This window comes from Medicago truncatula, chromosome 3 (genome assembly GCF_003473485.1).
Source record: "Medicago truncatula cultivar Jemalong A17 chromosome 3, MtrunA17r5.0-ANR, whole genome shotgun sequence".
NCBI classification, from domain to species: Eukaryota; Viridiplantae; Streptophyta; class Magnoliopsida; order Fabales; family Fabaceae; genus Medicago; species Medicago truncatula.
The window spans coordinates 46,139,065-46,158,459 of NC_053044.1; the positions used below are offsets into that span (position 1 = coordinate 46,139,065).

General features: G+C 33.2%; 3 protein-coding genes across 4 annotated transcripts; 1 reads left to right on the forward strand and 2 right to left on the reverse strand.

Moving 5' to 3' along the window:
* Positions 1-1,643: 1,643 nt before the first annotated feature.
* Positions 1,644-2,341, reverse strand: LOC11424580 (protein RESPONSE TO LOW SULFUR 3). The gene has a single exon (XM_003602394.4). The coding sequence runs from the start codon at positions 2,221-2,223 to the stop codon at positions 1,867-1,869; it is 357 nt and encodes a 118-aa protein (XP_003602442.1). The 5' UTR covers positions 2,224-2,341; the 3' UTR covers positions 1,644-1,866.
* Positions 2,342-6,135: 3,794 nt separating this feature from the next.
* LOC11418506 (zinc finger-containing ubiquitin peptidase 1) lies at positions 6,136-10,733 on the forward strand. Of its 2 annotated transcripts, XM_003602396.4 has the most exons (6): positions 6,136-6,220; positions 6,322-6,364; positions 9,229-9,971; positions 10,058-10,169; positions 10,341-10,436; positions 10,517-10,733. In XM_003602396.4, exons 1-6 carry the CDS (start codon positions 6,153-6,155, stop codon positions 10,598-10,600), a joined length of 1,146 nt encoding a protein of 381 aa, XP_003602444.2. In that variant the 5' UTR covers positions 6,136-6,152; the 3' UTR covers positions 10,601-10,733. The 2 variants fall into 2 exon arrangements, with proteins under 2 accessions (XP_003602444.2, XP_024635055.1); XM_024779287.2 differs by lacking the exons at positions 6,136-6,220; positions 6,322-6,364 and adding an exon at positions 8,658-8,695.
* Positions 10,734-10,771: 38 nt separating this feature from the next.
* On the reverse strand, positions 10,772-17,866 carry LOC11440460 (ABC transporter B family member 19). The gene is made up of 10 exons (XM_003602397.4): positions 17,625-17,866; positions 16,316-16,370; positions 15,580-15,755; positions 15,283-15,483; positions 14,913-15,172; positions 14,505-14,818; positions 13,888-14,111; positions 12,986-13,329; positions 12,457-12,896; positions 10,772-12,284 (listed from the first exon to the last, which is right to left on the reverse strand). Exons 1-10 carry the CDS (start codon positions 17,832-17,834, stop codon positions 10,804-10,806), a joined length of 3,705 nt encoding a protein of 1,234 aa, XP_003602445.4. The 5' UTR covers positions 17,835-17,866; the 3' UTR covers positions 10,772-10,803.
* Positions 17,867-19,395: the final 1,529 nt, after the last annotated feature.

A 19,395-nucleotide genomic window follows, 5' to 3' on the forward strand; every position in this document is an offset into this window, starting at 1 on the left:
TTTACTTTTAGCTGTTTAACATGACCCTTAAAATTTAAATGCTCTCACACGCTAGACGTCTGGTTAGATTTTAATTTTATGAATCTTGACCGTCAGTGTCCCGTGATACTCTTTAACAATCTTAAATGAATAAATTATCTTTTAAAAAAGTTAAATCCTTTATTTTTTTATAAAGAAAGATTAATCGATGCTTTAGAAACACTGTAGTTATTGTTTAAAAAACTTTTAAATTGTTTCGTCTTTTTAGTATTAATGAATCTCTAAAAACCCACCGGATGAAATACAGAAGATACAAAATATAATAAAACAAAACGTAGCATGAGGAAAATTGTCATGGTAAATGATTTACGTTAGGTTTGGATTTCAGCCGGTTGCTTGTCTTTAGTTAAAAGAAATTAGCGAAAAGTTGAAATTCCACACTGTTGATTGAAATACTTAATCAGAGAGTTAGGCGTTAGAAACACGAAACTCATTTGTTATTATCGAATCGAATAAAGAAAAGAAACACGCATGCGTCCTTAGTTTATGATTGATTATATACTAATAAAATGAGATCCGAACAAAACAAATAAAAACTCACAGTCAAATATCCCATTATGCGCTTCGCTCACAAGCAAGACGTTGTCTCTAGTTAATTGGACACACAAACTACTTATATGTTTAATTTGGTTGTTGAAATATATAGTTAATCACGTTCAGAAAATTATTTTAACATAGATAACGTTCAGAAAATTATTATTGAATAATTGAACGTCATGAATTTAAATTTTCATATGCCTCAAAAACAAAAATTATACGACAGTAACCAACAAACTAAAACAATCAACAAAGAAATCAACAAGCTAAGTAATAAAACTTAAACACACAATAGGATTAAGTCATCAATGATGAAGATGAAAATCTAAATTTCAATTTTCGTCTTCAACCATCAAAAAGATAAACGCTTAACTTTATCGAACAAGTAGGATATCAAATCCTTTTTCTGTTGAAAAATACAACAGTTTCTTTCCTTAATATCAAATAATTTTGAAGAAACCTCATAAATTGTACAAAATGATCGGACAGATCCACAAAGTGGACGCATAGCCCTTGCCTAGTGAATAAATTTTAGTTTTTTCAATAAAATCATTTGAACGTCTAAAAATTATGCATCTTTGACACATATTAGATAGTCAATAGATATAATGTACTAATATTTGCTCTCTTGAGTGGTCACTTGGTTGAAATGTCATCTTATTTGGTATTTTGGATCAAATCTAAGCACCCCCCACAAAGAATAAGAAGAAAAAAAATGCATCAATATTTCAAATGCCATGTATTTCATTAGTCATATTTTCAAGTTTAACAATTGATAGTGATATGTCAAAATGTGTTTAATTAAGTTAACGATTCACACCAATTTTCTCATTAGGATGTTTGTGCTTTATCTACAAGCATAAATATCATGATTCATCCCTCTCCTCCTCCATCTTGCCTCTTGAATTTAATCTCCGTGGAAACTGGAGACCTGGTTGAGTAGAAGAATATTGTTTTTTTCTTCCTTGTAACCAAAAGATCAAATAATCAAGTTGACTATTATCACTTTTGAAAAATGTGGCAGTTAAAGTTCTAGAATTGCCAGAAAATAATTCACATTCACATAATGAGAAACCAAACTAAAGTCTTTGAAATTCCAAAACCATTCCCATTCAACCAAACCTACGAATTATAATCAACTTAACCAATCAAACAAAAATGTTACAACAACAGAACACACGATTGGATTGGATCCACGCTAATATAGATCTTCAATCATCAAAATAAACAAAAATCATAAATTATACATATACATTTTACATTACATTACATATGTAATTAGAATAACAATCACAACAACGAGTTGGAAGAAGCAATATGAAGAAGACTCTGCGCGCGTGAGAGCTGGTCCATAAGAGAAACAATACGATCGTGATAATCACGCGCTTGATAAACAGCTTCTGCTTCCAGCTCTCCGAGCTGTGAGCATAACCTCTCCTCCGCTTCTTCCGCCACGCGCAGCCTCTCCCACGCGCTCTGTAACTGCCGTCTCATTTGCTCTTCTCTCTCCTTACTTTCCTTCAACTCCTTCTCAAGCTGATCGTTTCTTCTCTTCAGTTCCGACTCCGGCACCGGCACCGCATTCTTAGACTCTTTTTTTCCTCCGGTGCCGATCACTGCCATCATCGGTGAAATGAAAATACTCATTATATTAAAAGTAAAATGAAGGAAATTCTAAATATGAGAAATGTTTATATGGAGATAATAGAGATGCGGTGGAAGGAAGAAGCTTTGTGATTTTGTGTGATTATGCTGTGTAGCGATGTATGGTATAAATAGATTGTAATCGAGTGTGTCCAGGTTCAATGAACCTGGTTTTTACTCTTAACTGTTTCTTAAGTTTAACCCGTTCAACGTTGCTGACGCATTTGCTTTGCTCGTTTGTGTGAGATCTAAGTAATGTAAAACAAAACTATTAAATGCTATTCTAATTTTTTTTTTTCTATTCCAAATTCGTTCATGTATTTGTTATAATATTTATACCAAATACATCAATTTTAAATAGTATTTCAAATTCGTTGATGTATTTGATATAAATATTAAATTAAATACATCAATTCTCTCTTATATGTGGGAACAACAATAATAACATTTTTTGTTAGGTTGATGGTCTTTGTGAGCAACCTTGGAGATTAATCTTAAAAATTTTGTGGAACTTAAATAGAATAAAATATGTTTGTTTTTAATAGTTTACATAAGATTTACGCGCATATTAAAAAAATATAAATGTACATCATCCGATGTCACTATTATAAGTAAAAATTTACATTTTAAATTCATTTAATAAATGATATATGTGGTCAACATTATAAATCATATACATCATTTATAGAATAAACTTAAAATGTAAATTTTTTCTTATGAGCGGAGGGTGAATATAAGTTCATTTAACATCAATTCAATTTGTAAAAATATATTAACTATATATTTATTAATGGTGATGACCCTTCAATTTATGGACGAAGAAAATTTCGTAGTTTGAAGTTCAATAGAGAGATAAGTAAAATTCGATCAATAATTGTTCACCCAAAAATAAAACTTTAATTCTTCGTTAATAGATGTGGAATTTATTAACCAATTGAGCAAAATCATTTATCATATGATTTTTTTTATCCCTCTAGTACTCGGGAGAAATGAACTTTAATAATTTGGAGTTTGGTTGAAAAAAAAAATAGTTTAAGAAAAAATTATTCAATGCAAAATGAAAAATATACTTCAACGTAATCTTAATTTCTTAAAAAAACTAAGAGTGTTTAACAAAAAATAATAATTTAAATGACCAAAAGTTAAGAATAGGGAGTAATGAGGAATATGGGAGGGGTTGTTTTAGGCAACTGATTCAAGGATAACACTTTAGTGATTTTGAGTTTGGTAAATTTGATAACTTTAATGTCTTTTATACGAAAGAGAATGATAGATGAGTAATTAAAATAAATTATTTTGATAGAAGATAATTATTGGCTAGGAGAGATAGAGACATAGTCACCGAACTCAAAATCTCCGAAATGCTACCCCTTTATTCAGATGGATTCAATGTTGCTTTTCATCAAAGAAAATGGAATGTTGTTGACCTTTTCTCTTTGTCAAAATGTTAGAAATACCAGACCCTCCGTAGGTTCGAGAACTAAATGGTATTCTTTCACTCTTATTTCTAAATTTGAACTGTGATAATTTCTACGAGGTGTTAGAAAAGACGAACAAGTTTTCGAGTACTTGAAAATGCAAACATCTTCCTTGACAAGTCGTGTTACTCGAGCTAAATCTCTTCTACACTATAATATGCAAATTGTTGATCTTCCTCGCTTATTTATGATGATATTTATAAAGATGCAAAAACTTTGTTTGGGGAGACAATGTATATCAAAGGGAAAATGCATATGGTAGCTTGGTCTGATGTATATCAACCCAAGATTCATGGAGGTCTTAGGCTTAAAGTTTCTAAAGAAGTCAATTTGTCTTCTATGATGTAAGTAGGTTGGAATCTTAGGGTAAAAAGGATGCCATATGGGTTTAAGTTTTTAGATCCAAATACAATTATGGTCAAGAACTCATTCCAAGGCTTCAAATCTCTGCAGGGGTAATTGGACAAATTGGAACCTTGTTCAATCTACTTATGCTTGGTGCGTTGGTAATGTTAATATTGTTTTGTTATGGCAAGATTCTTGGGTTCATGGTGACAGTCCTTTCAAGAATCAATATTTTCAATCAAATCGTAAATATTGATGCTTGCTTAAGGGTTAAAAATTCCACAGTTCGATCTGAATTTCTGGAATGTCCCCCCTCTTGCACTTTAAATTGTCTTCCAAAGGACCACGGTAGACTCTAAAGGTTCGATAACAAACATCCTCTTTTGATTTTCAAGACATGTATTAGCCATCGAAAAAACAAGGACATATACTATTATTAATGATCAAGACATGTATCAAGCACACAAAATTTAAAAGATCCAATTTTTTTATTTTTTTTTTTACATTTAATAGTCGATGTTTATTTATATTTTTAAGAAACTTAGTATACGTTTATTTGAAGTAATTTAACAAAGTATGAAACAGTTATAAGTTTTTGGAAATTTATGCGGTTGATCTTAAGATAATTGTATTTTTTTTTTTTGTAGATATACGAAATGATAAAACCATTATAAACTCACACACATAAGTGGAAGTATCGGGGTTCGAACCCTGATCATAGAATCCGGCTCAACAATTTCGATATTTTACCCGTTGAGCTTGGGCTTCTGGACAAGATAATTGTATTTGTATTTTAGTGTTGAAGGGATGCACCCATTTTTTTTTTTTGGACAGATGATGACACCCACTATATGTAACGTTATTATACAAAGTTACAAAACTGAACTCAAATTACTCATGAAAAAACTTGCCGCCACCTTATTTATATTATATACAATTTTTTTTTTTGAAGGATTATATTATATTATATATACAATGTTTTGTTTTATATATGGGTCCAATTAAGCACTGCTACTTTTAATCAGTGATCCACAATTAAACTACTATTTTTTAATATAGGGTGGCTTTTTGTAGATATTTTGCAATTTATAATTTACAATGCAGTCATTATATGAGTGATCTATATCATCCATGTGCTTGTTTATATATATATATATATATATATATATATATATATATATATATATATATATATAGGCAACTTTTTGTTGATATTTTACAATTTATAATTTACAATTCAGTCGGTTATTGGGTGATCGATATGCTATTTTTTTTCATACAATGTGACTTTTTTAGATATTTTGCAATTTATAAGCTACAATTCAGCTGGTTAATAAGTGATCCATACACTATTTTTTAAGTGATCCAGACACTATTTTTTAATATAAGGTGACTTTTTGTATATATATTTTTAGAGAAATGATATTTGAACATTCATTTTGTGATAATTTTTGTTACAATTTTCTCTTTCATACCCACATTATCTTTTACTTTATCTCTCTATTGCTTTGATTTTCGTGCAAATACCTGTTCTTTCTTTACAAATTATGGTTGTCTCCATAAGTTGTTAATTAAAGGATGTTCAAATAACACTCCTCATATTTTTAAGTGTTCCATACACAATTTTTTAATATAATTTTGTAGATATTTTGCAATTTAGAATTTACATTACAGCCATTTAATGGGTGACCCATATACTATACTTTTAACGTAATGCAACTTTTTGCAGAATTCAAAAAATATAATGCAACTTTTTGTAAATATTTTACAATTTATAATTTCCAATACATTTTTTTTAAGGAATAATTTACAATACATATTTAATGGGTGATCCATATACCATTTTTTAATAAAAAATATTAACCAGTGTCTTCAGAATATCTGTTAACGAAACAAATGTAGTAGTAATTTTTATATTGTAAGTTGTGTAATTAATGTATTAAAAGCTTTAAAAATATCTTTTTCAACTTACAATTTCTTCTTTTAACTTTGTTAACAAGTGCTCCGAAAACCGGTTAACATGACATTTTTTAGTATAAGGTGACTTTTTGTAGATATTTCGCAATATAATCCATAATTTACTAGAGTCGGTGCGACAAGAAAGAAAACATGGATCCGGATTCATGCAGCACGTGTCCCTTTTGTGATTTACCAGTTCCTTCTTCTCAGCTTCAATGGTACGTATTATGTTACGTTTGTCCCTTTCTTCTTCCTCACTTGATTGACATCGACGATGATGATGATATATCAATATGATTCTACATACATGTACATGCAGGCATGCCAATGCTCATTTTCATGATCCTGCGCTGCCACAACAGGTTCATCTTTCTCCAATAACTGGTTGGATTAACTTATTTGAACTAAGTAAATATTTGTGAGAGACAGTTTGAGAGCTTATGAAAATAACTCATAACAACCTCATTAGTTGTTTTCAGGTTATCAAAATAGTTTATAATTTATAGATTTATTTGATCCATTTCCCTAAATAATTTTAAGTTTTCATTTTGGTTCCATAATGAATAAAACTGACGTTTTAGTCCCTCATTTTTTTCTATGTTTACCAAATAAATCCTTGACTGTTAAGTTTAACCCCAAATGTCTATGGTGAACCAAGCTTAAGAGTGGTCCACCATAAACCTTATTAAATTTTTTAATTTAAACCGTTTGATCTGTTTTTTAAAAAGATGACCATTGAATTACGGTGTACCAACAACAACTAATTTTTTCTTTACCCATCTTCATCATCTTCAACTCACATTCATCAACATTCATGAGAAAAACCCGGAATTAATACAATAGAAACATAAAAAAAAAGGATTAAAACCAATCCGCAAAATCAAACAAAAAATTGGAGAAATCCAGCAACAACCCCTCAAAAAAGAAATCCAGCAACAAAAAATAAACCCAGATTCGATTCATCTCTTTCCAGACCCCTTTGTTCGCATTCATATCAGCATTATTAATGAGAAAAGTGGAGAGTATCAATTAGCAAGAAACCACTGTCGATGGACGATGAACCAAAGTTGTCCAAAATGTGTAATTTTAGCACCATACAATGCTTCAACTTTCTTCAAAGGAGTATTAACCTTCACGAGCTTACTAAAAGCAGCTTTTCACCTTCAGGAGCTTACCAGAAGCTAGAAGCCACGAATTTTTTGAGATTAAACAGAACGAGTTTGCGGAAAGTTTGAGATAAATCCTTGTGCTTCTCGTCGACGAACTTCGTAATCGCGTGTTGGCTTGTTCCGATTCATTTTTTCAAACTCAAAATTGCTTCAATTATCATCTTCAATAACAAAATCTGATTTGTTTTTTGTGATTAAGGGATGTGTTTAATTTGGGTCAATTTTGTAATCGTGTGTTGGCTTTGTTGTGATTAAACTCAGAATTGTTTAATTTTTGCTTCACACATCACTCCTGATCCGATTCCTTTTTTGTTGAGAAAAATTAAAATTGAGATTTGTTACATCAGTGTATGTTGTGTTGGAGAGGAGACGAGTCCAAAGAGGAAATGGTGTTGTGAATTTGACATGTTTTTTGTGATTTTGGAGATTTGTATGTGTGAGTTTGGATTTTTATGATGCACGATTTGTTTGATAAATTTAATTTTTTTTGGAATTTTTTTTCTTCATGAATCCTACAAAGATGATGAAGGACAAAGGGAAAAGGGAAGAAGCCTGGTTTTTTTTTCAGGTGGGCACTCACTGACTGAAGCGTTAATTATTTGACTGAAGAGATTTATTTGACAAACAGAGAAAAAAGTGAGGGACTAAAATGCCTGTTTTATTAATTGTAGGATCAAAATAAAAACATAGAATTATTTAAGGGATCAAATGATCTAATAAGCCTAATTTATATTAAATAATTTGCCTTTATTTTATCTCATGTTATAGAAATAACAATTTATACAAAAACACTTGTATAGTAAGCGCATAGGCGCCTATAACACAAACCCGTGATTAAACGTGTTGGGTATGGCTCGTAGGTACCGACAAGTGGGAAGGGTTGTGTGATGGCTCATAGGTATGGTTCACGAGCATTGTTGTAAGTTGGACCGTTATATTTAGGTTTAATAGCAGTTTTAACCTCCTAAGTTTCAAAAAGTTGCGATTTTGACCCCCTAAGAAAAAAACTACAAAACCGTCCCCTATGTTTTGTCCCTGTGGCAGTTTTTCCCCTAGGCCAATTTTGATTCGGTCAATGCACACATGGACGCCACATGTATTTTTTTAATTATTTAATAAATAAATTTTTTATTTTTGTAATTAAAAAAACATTTTTTTATTAAAAAAAGATCAATTATTATTTTTTAATTATTTAAAAAAATTAATAATTTTTTATTAAAAAAATAAAAAAAACATATATTTTTTATTTTTTAAATTAAAAAATAAATAAATACACATGTGGCGTCCACGTGTGTGTTGACCAAGTCAAAATTGGTCTAAGGGGCCAAAACTGTAACTTAGGGAAAGGTTTTGTAATTTTTTTTTAGGAGGCCAAAACCATAACTTCTTGAAACTTAGGGGATTAAAACTGCTATTAAACCTAATATTTAAATACAAGTTGTAACACTGTAAACCTTAATTTTTCAGTGATAATAAAATGGATAATTGAACTACAACTACTTTATAGTCAGAGACTAAGTACAGGTGACCAAATTTCATTAACAAACATCGTGTGTTCATTGTTTTGTGTTTATCGTTTCGCTGATCCTTTTGTACCGAGTTGGTGTTCTAACAAAATGGTTATTCAGATAAGGCTTGAACTTATGATTTGATTCCTAAACTATTACTCCGTGATATAATAAATAGTCCTATTTATAGATTATTCTGAATTCTAAATCTATCAAGTTAGTTCATAAACCATCACTTTCTCTTATTTTGAAGCTTAAAAACAGCTGAGAGACTAATTTGATAAATAAGAGAGTGATTATTTAGAGACTAAATTTAATGTTTACAATAGTTTCTATGATGAGTCTATGACTATCTTCAACAATTTCTGCTAAACCCAACTCAGGCTTGCATCTTCTTTAGTGCTCTTTTTTACATCTTTCCCTTTTATCCCTTTTCCGTTAGATTATAAGTTCTGATGTCTAGTGCATATTGAAAAATTTATCCACATATTCAGAAGAGATATATATTCAGTCTGTGTTGTAGATTGTCTTACATTATGTATTTTGCAGAGTGAACAATCAGTCAGTGGCTCGGAGCTTGAAGCAGTTTCTGGAGATTGTAACAATTGGCATGGTGGTGAGACTAGTAGAGATAACGGGGAATGCAAAATGGATGAAAAAATCTCCTGCTTAATTGGTTTACAGACAAGGAGCAACTTCTACAAAGTTGAAGCGGGTTTGATCGCCTTATTGAGAAATTGTTTGGAGTCTGAAACTGAGAATTCAAAAAGCATTTTGTCCTGTTGCATTGATCATTTCCAGAGCCTCAATTCTGAGGATGCTGGATGGGGTTGTGGATGGCGTAACATTCAGATGCTTAGCTCTCACTTACTAGCACAGAGACCGGAAGCAAGAGAGGTTTTGTTTGGTGGTTCGGGCTTTGTTCCTGATATCCTGTCATTGCAGAGATGGCTTGAGATTGCCTGGGAAAAGGGCTTTGATGCCCCAGGAGCTGCTCAATTGGATCATGCTGTTTACGGTTCAAAAAAATGGATAGGAACTACTGAGTGTTCTGCTCTCTTGCGTTCTTTTGCTCTTCGGGCAAGAATAGTGGATTTCGGTCCTAAGGAATCCCAATCTGTCGTAGGAATAAGTGTTGATAACACTGTGGACAAAACAAGAAATGATAAGATGGCAAACAGTAAAGTTAAAAGTGAGGCTTATCAAGTTCTCATGGATTTTGTGTGGAATTACTTTTCTGATGAAAACTCAATCCAATTTGGTCAGCAGCATGTTGTGATTTGCGAGAAAACGTGAGGGAACATTTTAGATACACATGGCTAACCACATCAACAATTTTGTTTCTTATTGTTTAAACTTTGAAAGCTTTGTTGGACAGGCCCTTGTACTTTCAACATGATGGTCACTCGAGAACAATAGTTGGAGTTCAAGCCAAACATCAACAGAATGGAATTCTACCATATAATCTCCTAGTTTTGGACCCTGCTCATGTAAATTACTCTTTTCATATTTAGTTGTTAGTATCCACGCTCTCATTGTAATCTCAATTATTTTTAGCAATAGCATATCACACCAGTGTCTGTTTCACACGCTTGCACATCCATATTGTGTATTGATTATGCATCTTTTCAAGTTTCGTATTTATTACTTTTTCATTATAGAGTACGGCTACTCTTGAAAGATCACTAAAGCAGAAAATTGGATGGCAAAAACTCATAAAAAAGGATCGGAATACGCTGAAAAAGCCACAATACCAGGTATACTACTTTTAACAAAAAACTTACAGTTGCATTTGATCAGTAATTGAGTAGTCTTGATGGTCTTGTTTCTATTTCAGTTGTGTTACGTTGATCCCGGAATTGCTAGTGAGGAGGAGATGGAAGATCTCAAGACAATTGATAGTATTTTCCTTGAATTATAGGCAAACATATAAAACACTTTGCTACATCCAAGTCGAGGATCTATTTTTAATTTCTTTTCATCAAAGTGTATTTTTTGGCATATACTCTGACAATAATATAATTATTACATCAGAAAAGAAATTTTAGAAAAAACCTAGTTTTGTGAAATTATACAAGTAATTTTCATTGTTTCAGATACCAGATCTTTTAGAACTATATCAACTTATGAGGTTTCATCAAAGCTCTGTAGTCTGAATAATCTTGAATAGAGTCCTGCATCCACTTCAATTAGGGTTGAATGGGAGCCTGTTTCTACAATTTTACCTTTTTCCATGACTATTATGGTATCTGAATTTCTGACTGTGGAAAGTCTATGAGCTACTGTTATCTGGGTGATTCTTGAACGCAAACCAGTTTCTTCCTTCAGATTCATTGCTTTAATAGCATTTACTATAGTTCTTTCGGACTCAGCATCGAGAGCACTTGTTGCTTCATCAAGGAGTAATATTGCTGGCTTCTTTAGTAAGGTTCTGGCAATGGCTATTCTTTGCTTCTGTCCTCCCGAAAGCTGGCAGCCTTTCTCGCCAACAACAGTGTTATATCCATTTGGTAGATTACTGACAAATTCATGTATATTGGCTTCTCTTGCAACCTCCACAATTTCACTTTCAAAAGCTCCATTATTTCCATAGCAAATATTTTCTCTAATTGAGCAGTTAAAAAGCAGCGGTTCTTGTTGTACCAGCCCAATCTGTGTCCTTAACCATCTTAGATTGTATTCCCTCAAGTCTTTCCCATCAATTAATACTTTTCCCACCACCGGATCATAAAATCTTAGTAAAAGGGCCAAAACAGATGATTTTCCAGCGCCACTTGGTCCTACAAAAGCCACCTTAGATCCAGCTTCAATTTGCAAACTGAAATTGTCTAGAACAGTTACTGTAGGTCTTAAAGGGTATTTGAAATTTACATTTTCAAATTCGACGTTTCCTTGGATCCTGTCAGGCTGGGAATCATCCGGTATATCTGGCTCAATTTCAGTTTTACGGTCAAGGGTTTTGAATGCCGGGGTTAGCATATTGATGGCAGTGATGACTGTCGGGATCAATGTGTATAATTCTGTGATAGAAGGAACTGTGAGAGAAAAAATTTGGTAGGCTCTTATTCCATTTTCAAAGGAGGCTTGTCGTCTGTCAACTAGAATTGTAGTGTACCACAAAGCAACAGCGTGTGCAATGTTCCACAAGCAAAGGGAGAAGCCTTGAATGATGCCATATTTGATACTTTCTTTCCTGTACTTTTTCTTTGGAATGTCCAGATATGTTTTGGCTTTCTCCAGCACTTGCTCTTCATGACAAAATGATGCAATAGTCCTTATGTTGGTTGTGGACTCGGACGCAAGAGCAACAAGGTCTGAATGTGTAGCAGAGTAGTCACCTGAAAATCCTTTGGCAGATTTGGCTTGAATGAGGCCACCTATAAAGTGGCAGGGCATTACAGCCCATGCTACCAAAGCCATTCTCCAATTGACATACATGCTAACACCGGTTGCTATAAGTATGGAGGAAACACATTGCACAATCACGGACATGCGATCAGCAATTATGATCTTGACCATGGAAGTATCACTGATAATGCGTGATGTTAATGAACCAACAGTGTTCTCAGGTTTGTCAAACCAGCCTACTTCGTTACAAAGCACACCTGAAATTTTTTAAATGATTATCAACTGGTATTTGTTAAATAAAACAGGAATATTACGTATATGACACATTGTATTATGCTTTTTAGCTCATGGCTATAGTTTTCTTTTTCTCGTTCAAGGAAAGCGAGTTTAAGTGAGTATGTAGAAATTCTAATATGGAATATCCGATACCTGAATATAGAGCGCGTCTGAAATTTGCCATGGCCTTTTCTCCAACCACTCCAAAGAAGTAATGCTGGAAGGTGTGGCTAAATAATGAAAGTAGTCCTATTGCTGAGAAGATGGCTGAGAATAGTCCAACTTTTCGTTTTGCATCGTCTTGGAAGTATGCTACTCCAATGGTGATGATGTAGAATCCAAAAAACGGCTTTGAGATGCCAGAGAAAGCTGCAGCAAAGGATCCAATAGCAATCTTCACAAGCTCTTTCTTTTTTAAATCATACCAAATTCTGAAAAATATATTTTCTTCTCTTGTGCCAGTCTTGTTCTGTTCCTTTAGTACAGAATGCTCTATGAGATCTCTTTGGACCTCTCTTTGTGTCTCTGGTACTGGTCTAGTTTCATCAATAGTGTCTTCTCGGCGGGCACTTTTATCTTTGGAAGTTGTAGTTCTGTCCATTAAACATTTAAATCTGGTTAGAGTTATTCCTCGACAACCATTGGTTCGAGATTAAAATATGAGTATAAAGTGGCTAATTACCTTAGCTCAGGAGCTGGTTCAAGGTTCTGCATGCTGAATAATGTACTATAGAATTTACTTGTGTCTAACAAACTCTGGTGTGTTCCTGTCTCTACAATTTGTCCATTCTCCACTACGGCAATCATATCTGCATTTACTACTGTTGAGAGCCTGTGTGCAATCAAGATGACAGTCCTTCCCTGCATAGCTGTATCAAGTGCTTCTTGAACCAGCTTTTCTGACTCTGAATCAAGGGCACTAGTGGCCTCATCAAGCAAAAGAATGGGAGGATTTTTCAGTATGGCTCTTGCGATCGCAATTCTCTGTTTCTGACCTCCTGATACTTGGACGCCCCTTTGTCCTACCTGGCATGTCAAGCACACATATGGGACTATTAATCTCATGAATGGAATTATGATCCAAATCATAGAGGCAATGTTAGGAACCCAAGAATCGGATTCCAAAGAAAGAACACTTTTATTAAGAAATAGAAGAGAAATTTCTCCTCCAAGGGTTTTCCCCTTCACAATAGAGTTACTACTCTATTCACAAATGATTACAATGATCAACTCTAACATTGTATTCTCCTATTTATATAAATAGCCATATAACAACCTTATCTAACTAGCTAACTAACTAATAACTACAATAACAACTCTTGACTACTTAACTACTCTAATTAACCACTTGTATATGCTAACAGGCAACCTTGAGATTCTTCTGACATGTTTCTGGTCTTATTTTGTCTTTGCTTACATCTTTGTTACTTATCTTCATTTCTTCCTTAATTATATGGTGTTAAACAAAAAAGGATCAGAATATGATTAATGTATACAAAACATATAAATCAATACTAAAAGTAGAAAATCACACATGCCACAATTAGAGCTGACGAAAATGACATGCTAGATTGAGTGGCTCACCTCAGTTAGGTACTGATTAGGAAGCTGTGATATGAAAGAGTGTGCATTGGACATCACTGCTGCCTTTTGAATCTCTTCATCACTGGCGTCCATCTTTCCCAGTTTCAAGTTGTCCTTGATCGTGCCTGTGAAGAGTGATGGTTCTTGGTAAACAGCCCCTATATTACTTCGAAGGAACTTCAGATCAAGATCCTTGATATTGTGACTGTCAATAAAAATTTCTCCTGGAATGTATTGAACAATGTCAGGCTTGGCATCATTGATTGCGTTCAAGATCACACTATCAATTCCTACAGTACTATTTTTTCTAATGCAATATCAATATTTTTTAGACTCTATATTATCATCTAATCTTGTACCTACATAATCCTGTGACCGTACACATCAACCACATACGGACCGTCCGATCTTGATTGGATGGTTCAGATGTGGCTGACTGTGTGCAGTCACACTGCACACAATACAAATTCCGGTCAAGGTGTACCTATATTAACTTAATATATTTTCTTGCCTTGACATAGTTTGTTTACTGGTTAAGAAAAAACATTGGCACGAGCATTAACCACATGATAAAATATAGAATAGAACCAAAGGAAAAATAAACTAGTTAAACTAACCTCTAGTCGGGTCATAAAACCTAGTTATCAGGGAAATAGCAGTGCTCTTTCCACAGCCACTGCTGCCAACTAGAGCTACTGTCTTTCCTGCTGGAATGGACAATGACAGTCCTTGAAGGATAGGTTTCTCTGACCGTGATGGGTATGAAAAGTAAACATTTCGAAGCTCAATGGAACCATCAATCTTATTAGGCATCTTCCCTTTTGATTCATTATGTATTAATGGCTTTCTTTGAATCACTTGGAAGACCTCATATCCTGCAGCTTTTGCCTGATTGAATATTTGCATGTCTGGTGCTGCATAAGTGATAGATCTACACAATTCACAAAGAAAGTTTTGTTACTGGACTGTTAACCTTTGTTTTCTTCATTCTAAAACTAGCCTCAACAAGTTTCTTGATTCCTTACATGGCACCAAAAAGAATGCTCATAACTGCAGTTATTATATCTCCTCCCTGTGCTCTCCCAGCTCTGACAACAACTGCTCCAACCCATATAATCAGAGACCAGGAACAAAAACTCACAGTTTGAAACATTCCTGTTCCAACTCCCTTCACAAGTGCTTCCCCTTTGCTTACGACATACTGTTTATCCATGTTCTCTGTGAAGGATTTGACTGCCAATCCCTCTCCAACAAAAGCATATACTGTTTTTATTTGTGATATTGTCTGTCATAATGTCAATATTAGAGTTTGTTATAATCGGCTATAATTTAAATTGGTTAAGTTATGCGAGGTCACACAATGTACATTTATGTGACAGAATAGAAGTACAGTACCTGCTCTATCATAGATGTGGCTTCAGAATGGTAAAACAATTTGGTAGTTGAGATTCTGTTCATTTTCTTAGTGTAAGTTGCTCCAATTAAAAGAATAAGAGGGACAACCACTAAGCATAGAAGTGCCACTTCCCAACAGGCTATTGTGGCGATCACCATTCCGGCAAAGAAAGTTGCACAGCTAGAGGTGAAGTGACCTAACTGTGAACAAGAAATTCACTTGTGGGGTTCAGTCATGAAATGTGCTGGAAGAAGAAAGAAAAGGTGAATCTTGTGACAATGATTTTATTTGCTAACCTTCTCGCCAATGGCATCTTGTATGACACTCATGTGTTTGCTTATTCCAGTGATGACTTTTCCACTTGTTAATTCTGTATCAAAAGCTCCTATCTCTTGACTGAGGACTGCTTTCAGATATGCTAATCTTAGGCGTGATAACTGTCTTTCACTTGCATACATCCAACAACCAATTTCTGCATAATTTTTAATTTCATAACCCAAATTAATGCAGCTGCTGAATGGTGGAATAGAAGTACCATTTTTTTCAATATATGAACATAAAAATTAACTGTCATAATATGAATTGTTACGCGTCTTTAGCGGAAAAGTGGTTTTAAATAAATAAAAAAAGGTATACGCTCAAACGTTATTTGAAATGACCTATGAAAAAAATGCTATAAACAAAGGGGAAAAAATTATACTGTAAGCTTATAAAGTAATGGACATTACCAATTGGTCATATAAGATTATATGTTGTACGCAATAAATTCAAAATTGACGGGTTGTCCTTTCTAAAATAAAACAAGCTTTAGTTGATTGACGATAAGTTTAATGAGAAATATTATACGTGCATGAATTATAAACTGTACTATTTCATAGAACATTAAGTTCTCAATTTTTCATCTTATAAGTTAAAAATTAGGATCATTGCCCGCTTAAGTACTTTTTGAAATAAACTACTACTCACTTTACAAATTAAAAAGAATAATTACAGTTAATTAGAATTCTTGAAAAGCATGAAAGAAAAATATACCAAGTACCCCAGCAGGAAATGTGGCTATGGCCATGTACCACACAAATGGAACAACCTGAAACCGACAAGAACAACATATATTAGTTTACTCAAATCAAATTTCTACTCACAGAAATTTTTGTAATTTAAAGGTTTGTCTGTGTGTGCTCATGTGAATATCCAAGTATCTCAGACATGTGTATAAACATGGGTGTACATATTTTGTATTCAAGAAATGTAACAACACTTATGATCTTTTGATCACTTCTTTAGTATTTATATACGGCTTTGACTTCTGGTGTTGGGATGTATTGTTATTTTTCTGGATTGAACCCGATATCTATCATTCTATTGCATAATTTTAGACTATTTTCTGCTATCAATCAAGTGTCCTAAGGAAACCTAATTGGTATCTAGGAGTGTATACAGATGATCAAGGGTACAATTAAAGGAATCCATAAGTTGCTGTTTATCTTTTTTTACTCAAGTTAATTGAGCATTTTGACTCCCTAAAATCTCTGGGTCCAATTTGGGTTACACCTAATTCAATCTTATAGAATTGGTTTATAAGGTGAGAAATGTTTCTCGGTTATAAACATATTTTCATGTCATATCTCATTTAATACGAGACTTTCAACACACATCCATGATTAGTCTCTCATTTATAAATATTTTTTTAGTATCTGTTATGAGACTAATCTTTGAGTTGAGAGTGAAACATTTGATTTTTGACGCGTGAGATTGGTCCGACTCTCAAATGGACAACTTCAAAAATAGAACTCCGGTTTGTTTTTCTCTGCGGAAAGCCGTGTATCTGAATCGGTGGAAGCTTTGGCTTTGGTTTAGCGCTTTCATATGTGAGAAATTTATAATAGCACCAAGTTTCATCACATGTTGTCTCTGCTGAATTATGTCTTTGAAGTAATGGTGTAATTTGGAATACTTTGCAAGTGATCTGGTTTCACTGTATCTTTATACTGGACGATCTAATGCTACAATATTTGCTTTGTTATGAAGTTTCTCTCTTTATTACGTGAGTATTCTTATTTCGTATATCTTGTTAACTGAATTTAAACAAGTTAGTTAAAACAGTTTAACTATGTCAGCAAGTAGTTTGAAGTTTGTTACTCAGACTTTAGTTGTTAAACTTTTCAGTTATTACTACAGAACATTTATATATAACCACTAGTGTGTTTTTTGTACTCTACTAAAGCAATATTTCTATGCTGGTGCATATATTGCAACGTTTGAAACTAGTATAACATATTGTTGTGCATGGTAACATCTAGAACCTTGTATAAAAATGTGTTATTATAGTATCAGTAGGTACCTTTTTAAGAGCAGGAACCATAGCATCAATGTTATTAATATTGTTTCCAAAAGCATTAAGAGCTTTTCCTAACAACAAATAACCAACAGGAAGTGCCATGCCATGCACAATCGAACCTAATGTTCCCAAACCCATAAGAATCCAATCCACATAATCAGCATAGCTCAATAGTTTAAAAAATGGCAAAGCTCTCACCACGTTCTTCTTCATCTCATCATCATCATGACCATTTTCTTCTTCAGTAATATCTGCCATTTGCACAACTTTTTTGGGTCTACCTGGTGGTGCCATTATTTAAGTATTATGGCAACAATATTGTGAAATATTTTTTTGGGATTGAAATTGAATGTCTACTATTATTAATTGACTTGTGTATAAATAGACTAGTTTTCTGTATTTAATTATATCCATGATAGAAATGTGGGAAGAATATGCCTTGAGAAGATTACTTTTAACATAAAAAATTGTTATTAAATGGCTTTGAGTTATTGGTTTAATTCACTTGTTTGGTCGATGTTTACAAAGTTGCTGACAGTAGATATACATGCATACGCACATAAAAAAACATGCAATAATTTACCAAAGCTACCTGTATTCTAATAATTAGTTTTCTTATTGCAACCCTTTTCAATAGAGCTATACCTTGACGGTTAACGTTTGTTCTTTTTAAGAACTTCTTTTACAGCACAAAACAAAGACATATGTTTGGTTTTCCAGCCAGAACACTCAATCCCACGGTCATCCCGTCAAACCTTAAAGTCACATCCTACGAGATGCTGACACAAGCTCAATCTAATTATATACCTACAACAAAAATTAACAATATTGTTGGTTCTAGCTAACTTTGCATGTTAATACCCCACAAACGGCTATGCTTTGTCAAAATCCCGACTTAAATCATAAAATTCAGGATTTTGCGACATTTTTCCATAGTAGAATCTCAAAATAGGCAAAATTCATCGATTTTGATTGCGATTTTACGATTTCTTATAAACTAAGTCATTTATGACTATATACCATTTATAACATATATTTGGTATTTTTTTTTTTTGGTAAAATCCATCGATTTTGATTGCGAGTTTATGATTTCTTATATCGATTCTACAAAAGTAGTTGAATAAAATCCTTCAATTTTAGTTGCGATTTTACAATTGTCGATTTTCTCTTCTCATTCGACCTGAAGCAAAATCCTGATTTTGACAACCTTGTTACAAGTTCATTCCTTATCCTAACATAAGCAATCGACCTGGGGACAAGTTTTTGATATAGACTTTTGGACCAACCCAAGCCCAATACTACTTCCTTAATGCTATATAAACCCACATCACTATCAAACAAGATACTCATTATTCTAAATCTCTTACCCTCATACATGGACTTGAACGTTGAAGTATTTTACCGGCACGCCCCTATCGTTGGACATCGTCTTCTCTATGGATTCCGGCCAAAACCCCACCAACATAGCTTTTCTTTCATTGATCTACCTTCATTAATGTGGGATTTTTTTTTGGTACAAAATGTGAGATATATTATTCTTTTATCTTCACTAATAATTCCGAGTTCATGACTTGAACAACCCCTAATCCCCAAATATTTTATCATCCACCTACATGTATTATCCTTTAATCATAAATGAAATGGTTTTGATTTCTCCTCCAAACAAGGTGTAGATTTTTCATAAAGCAAATTAATTATGAGAAAAACTGATTAGATGGGATTAGAACGTAATTGTTCTTGCTTCTATGAGCATAAGTGCATAACTCATTTGCTA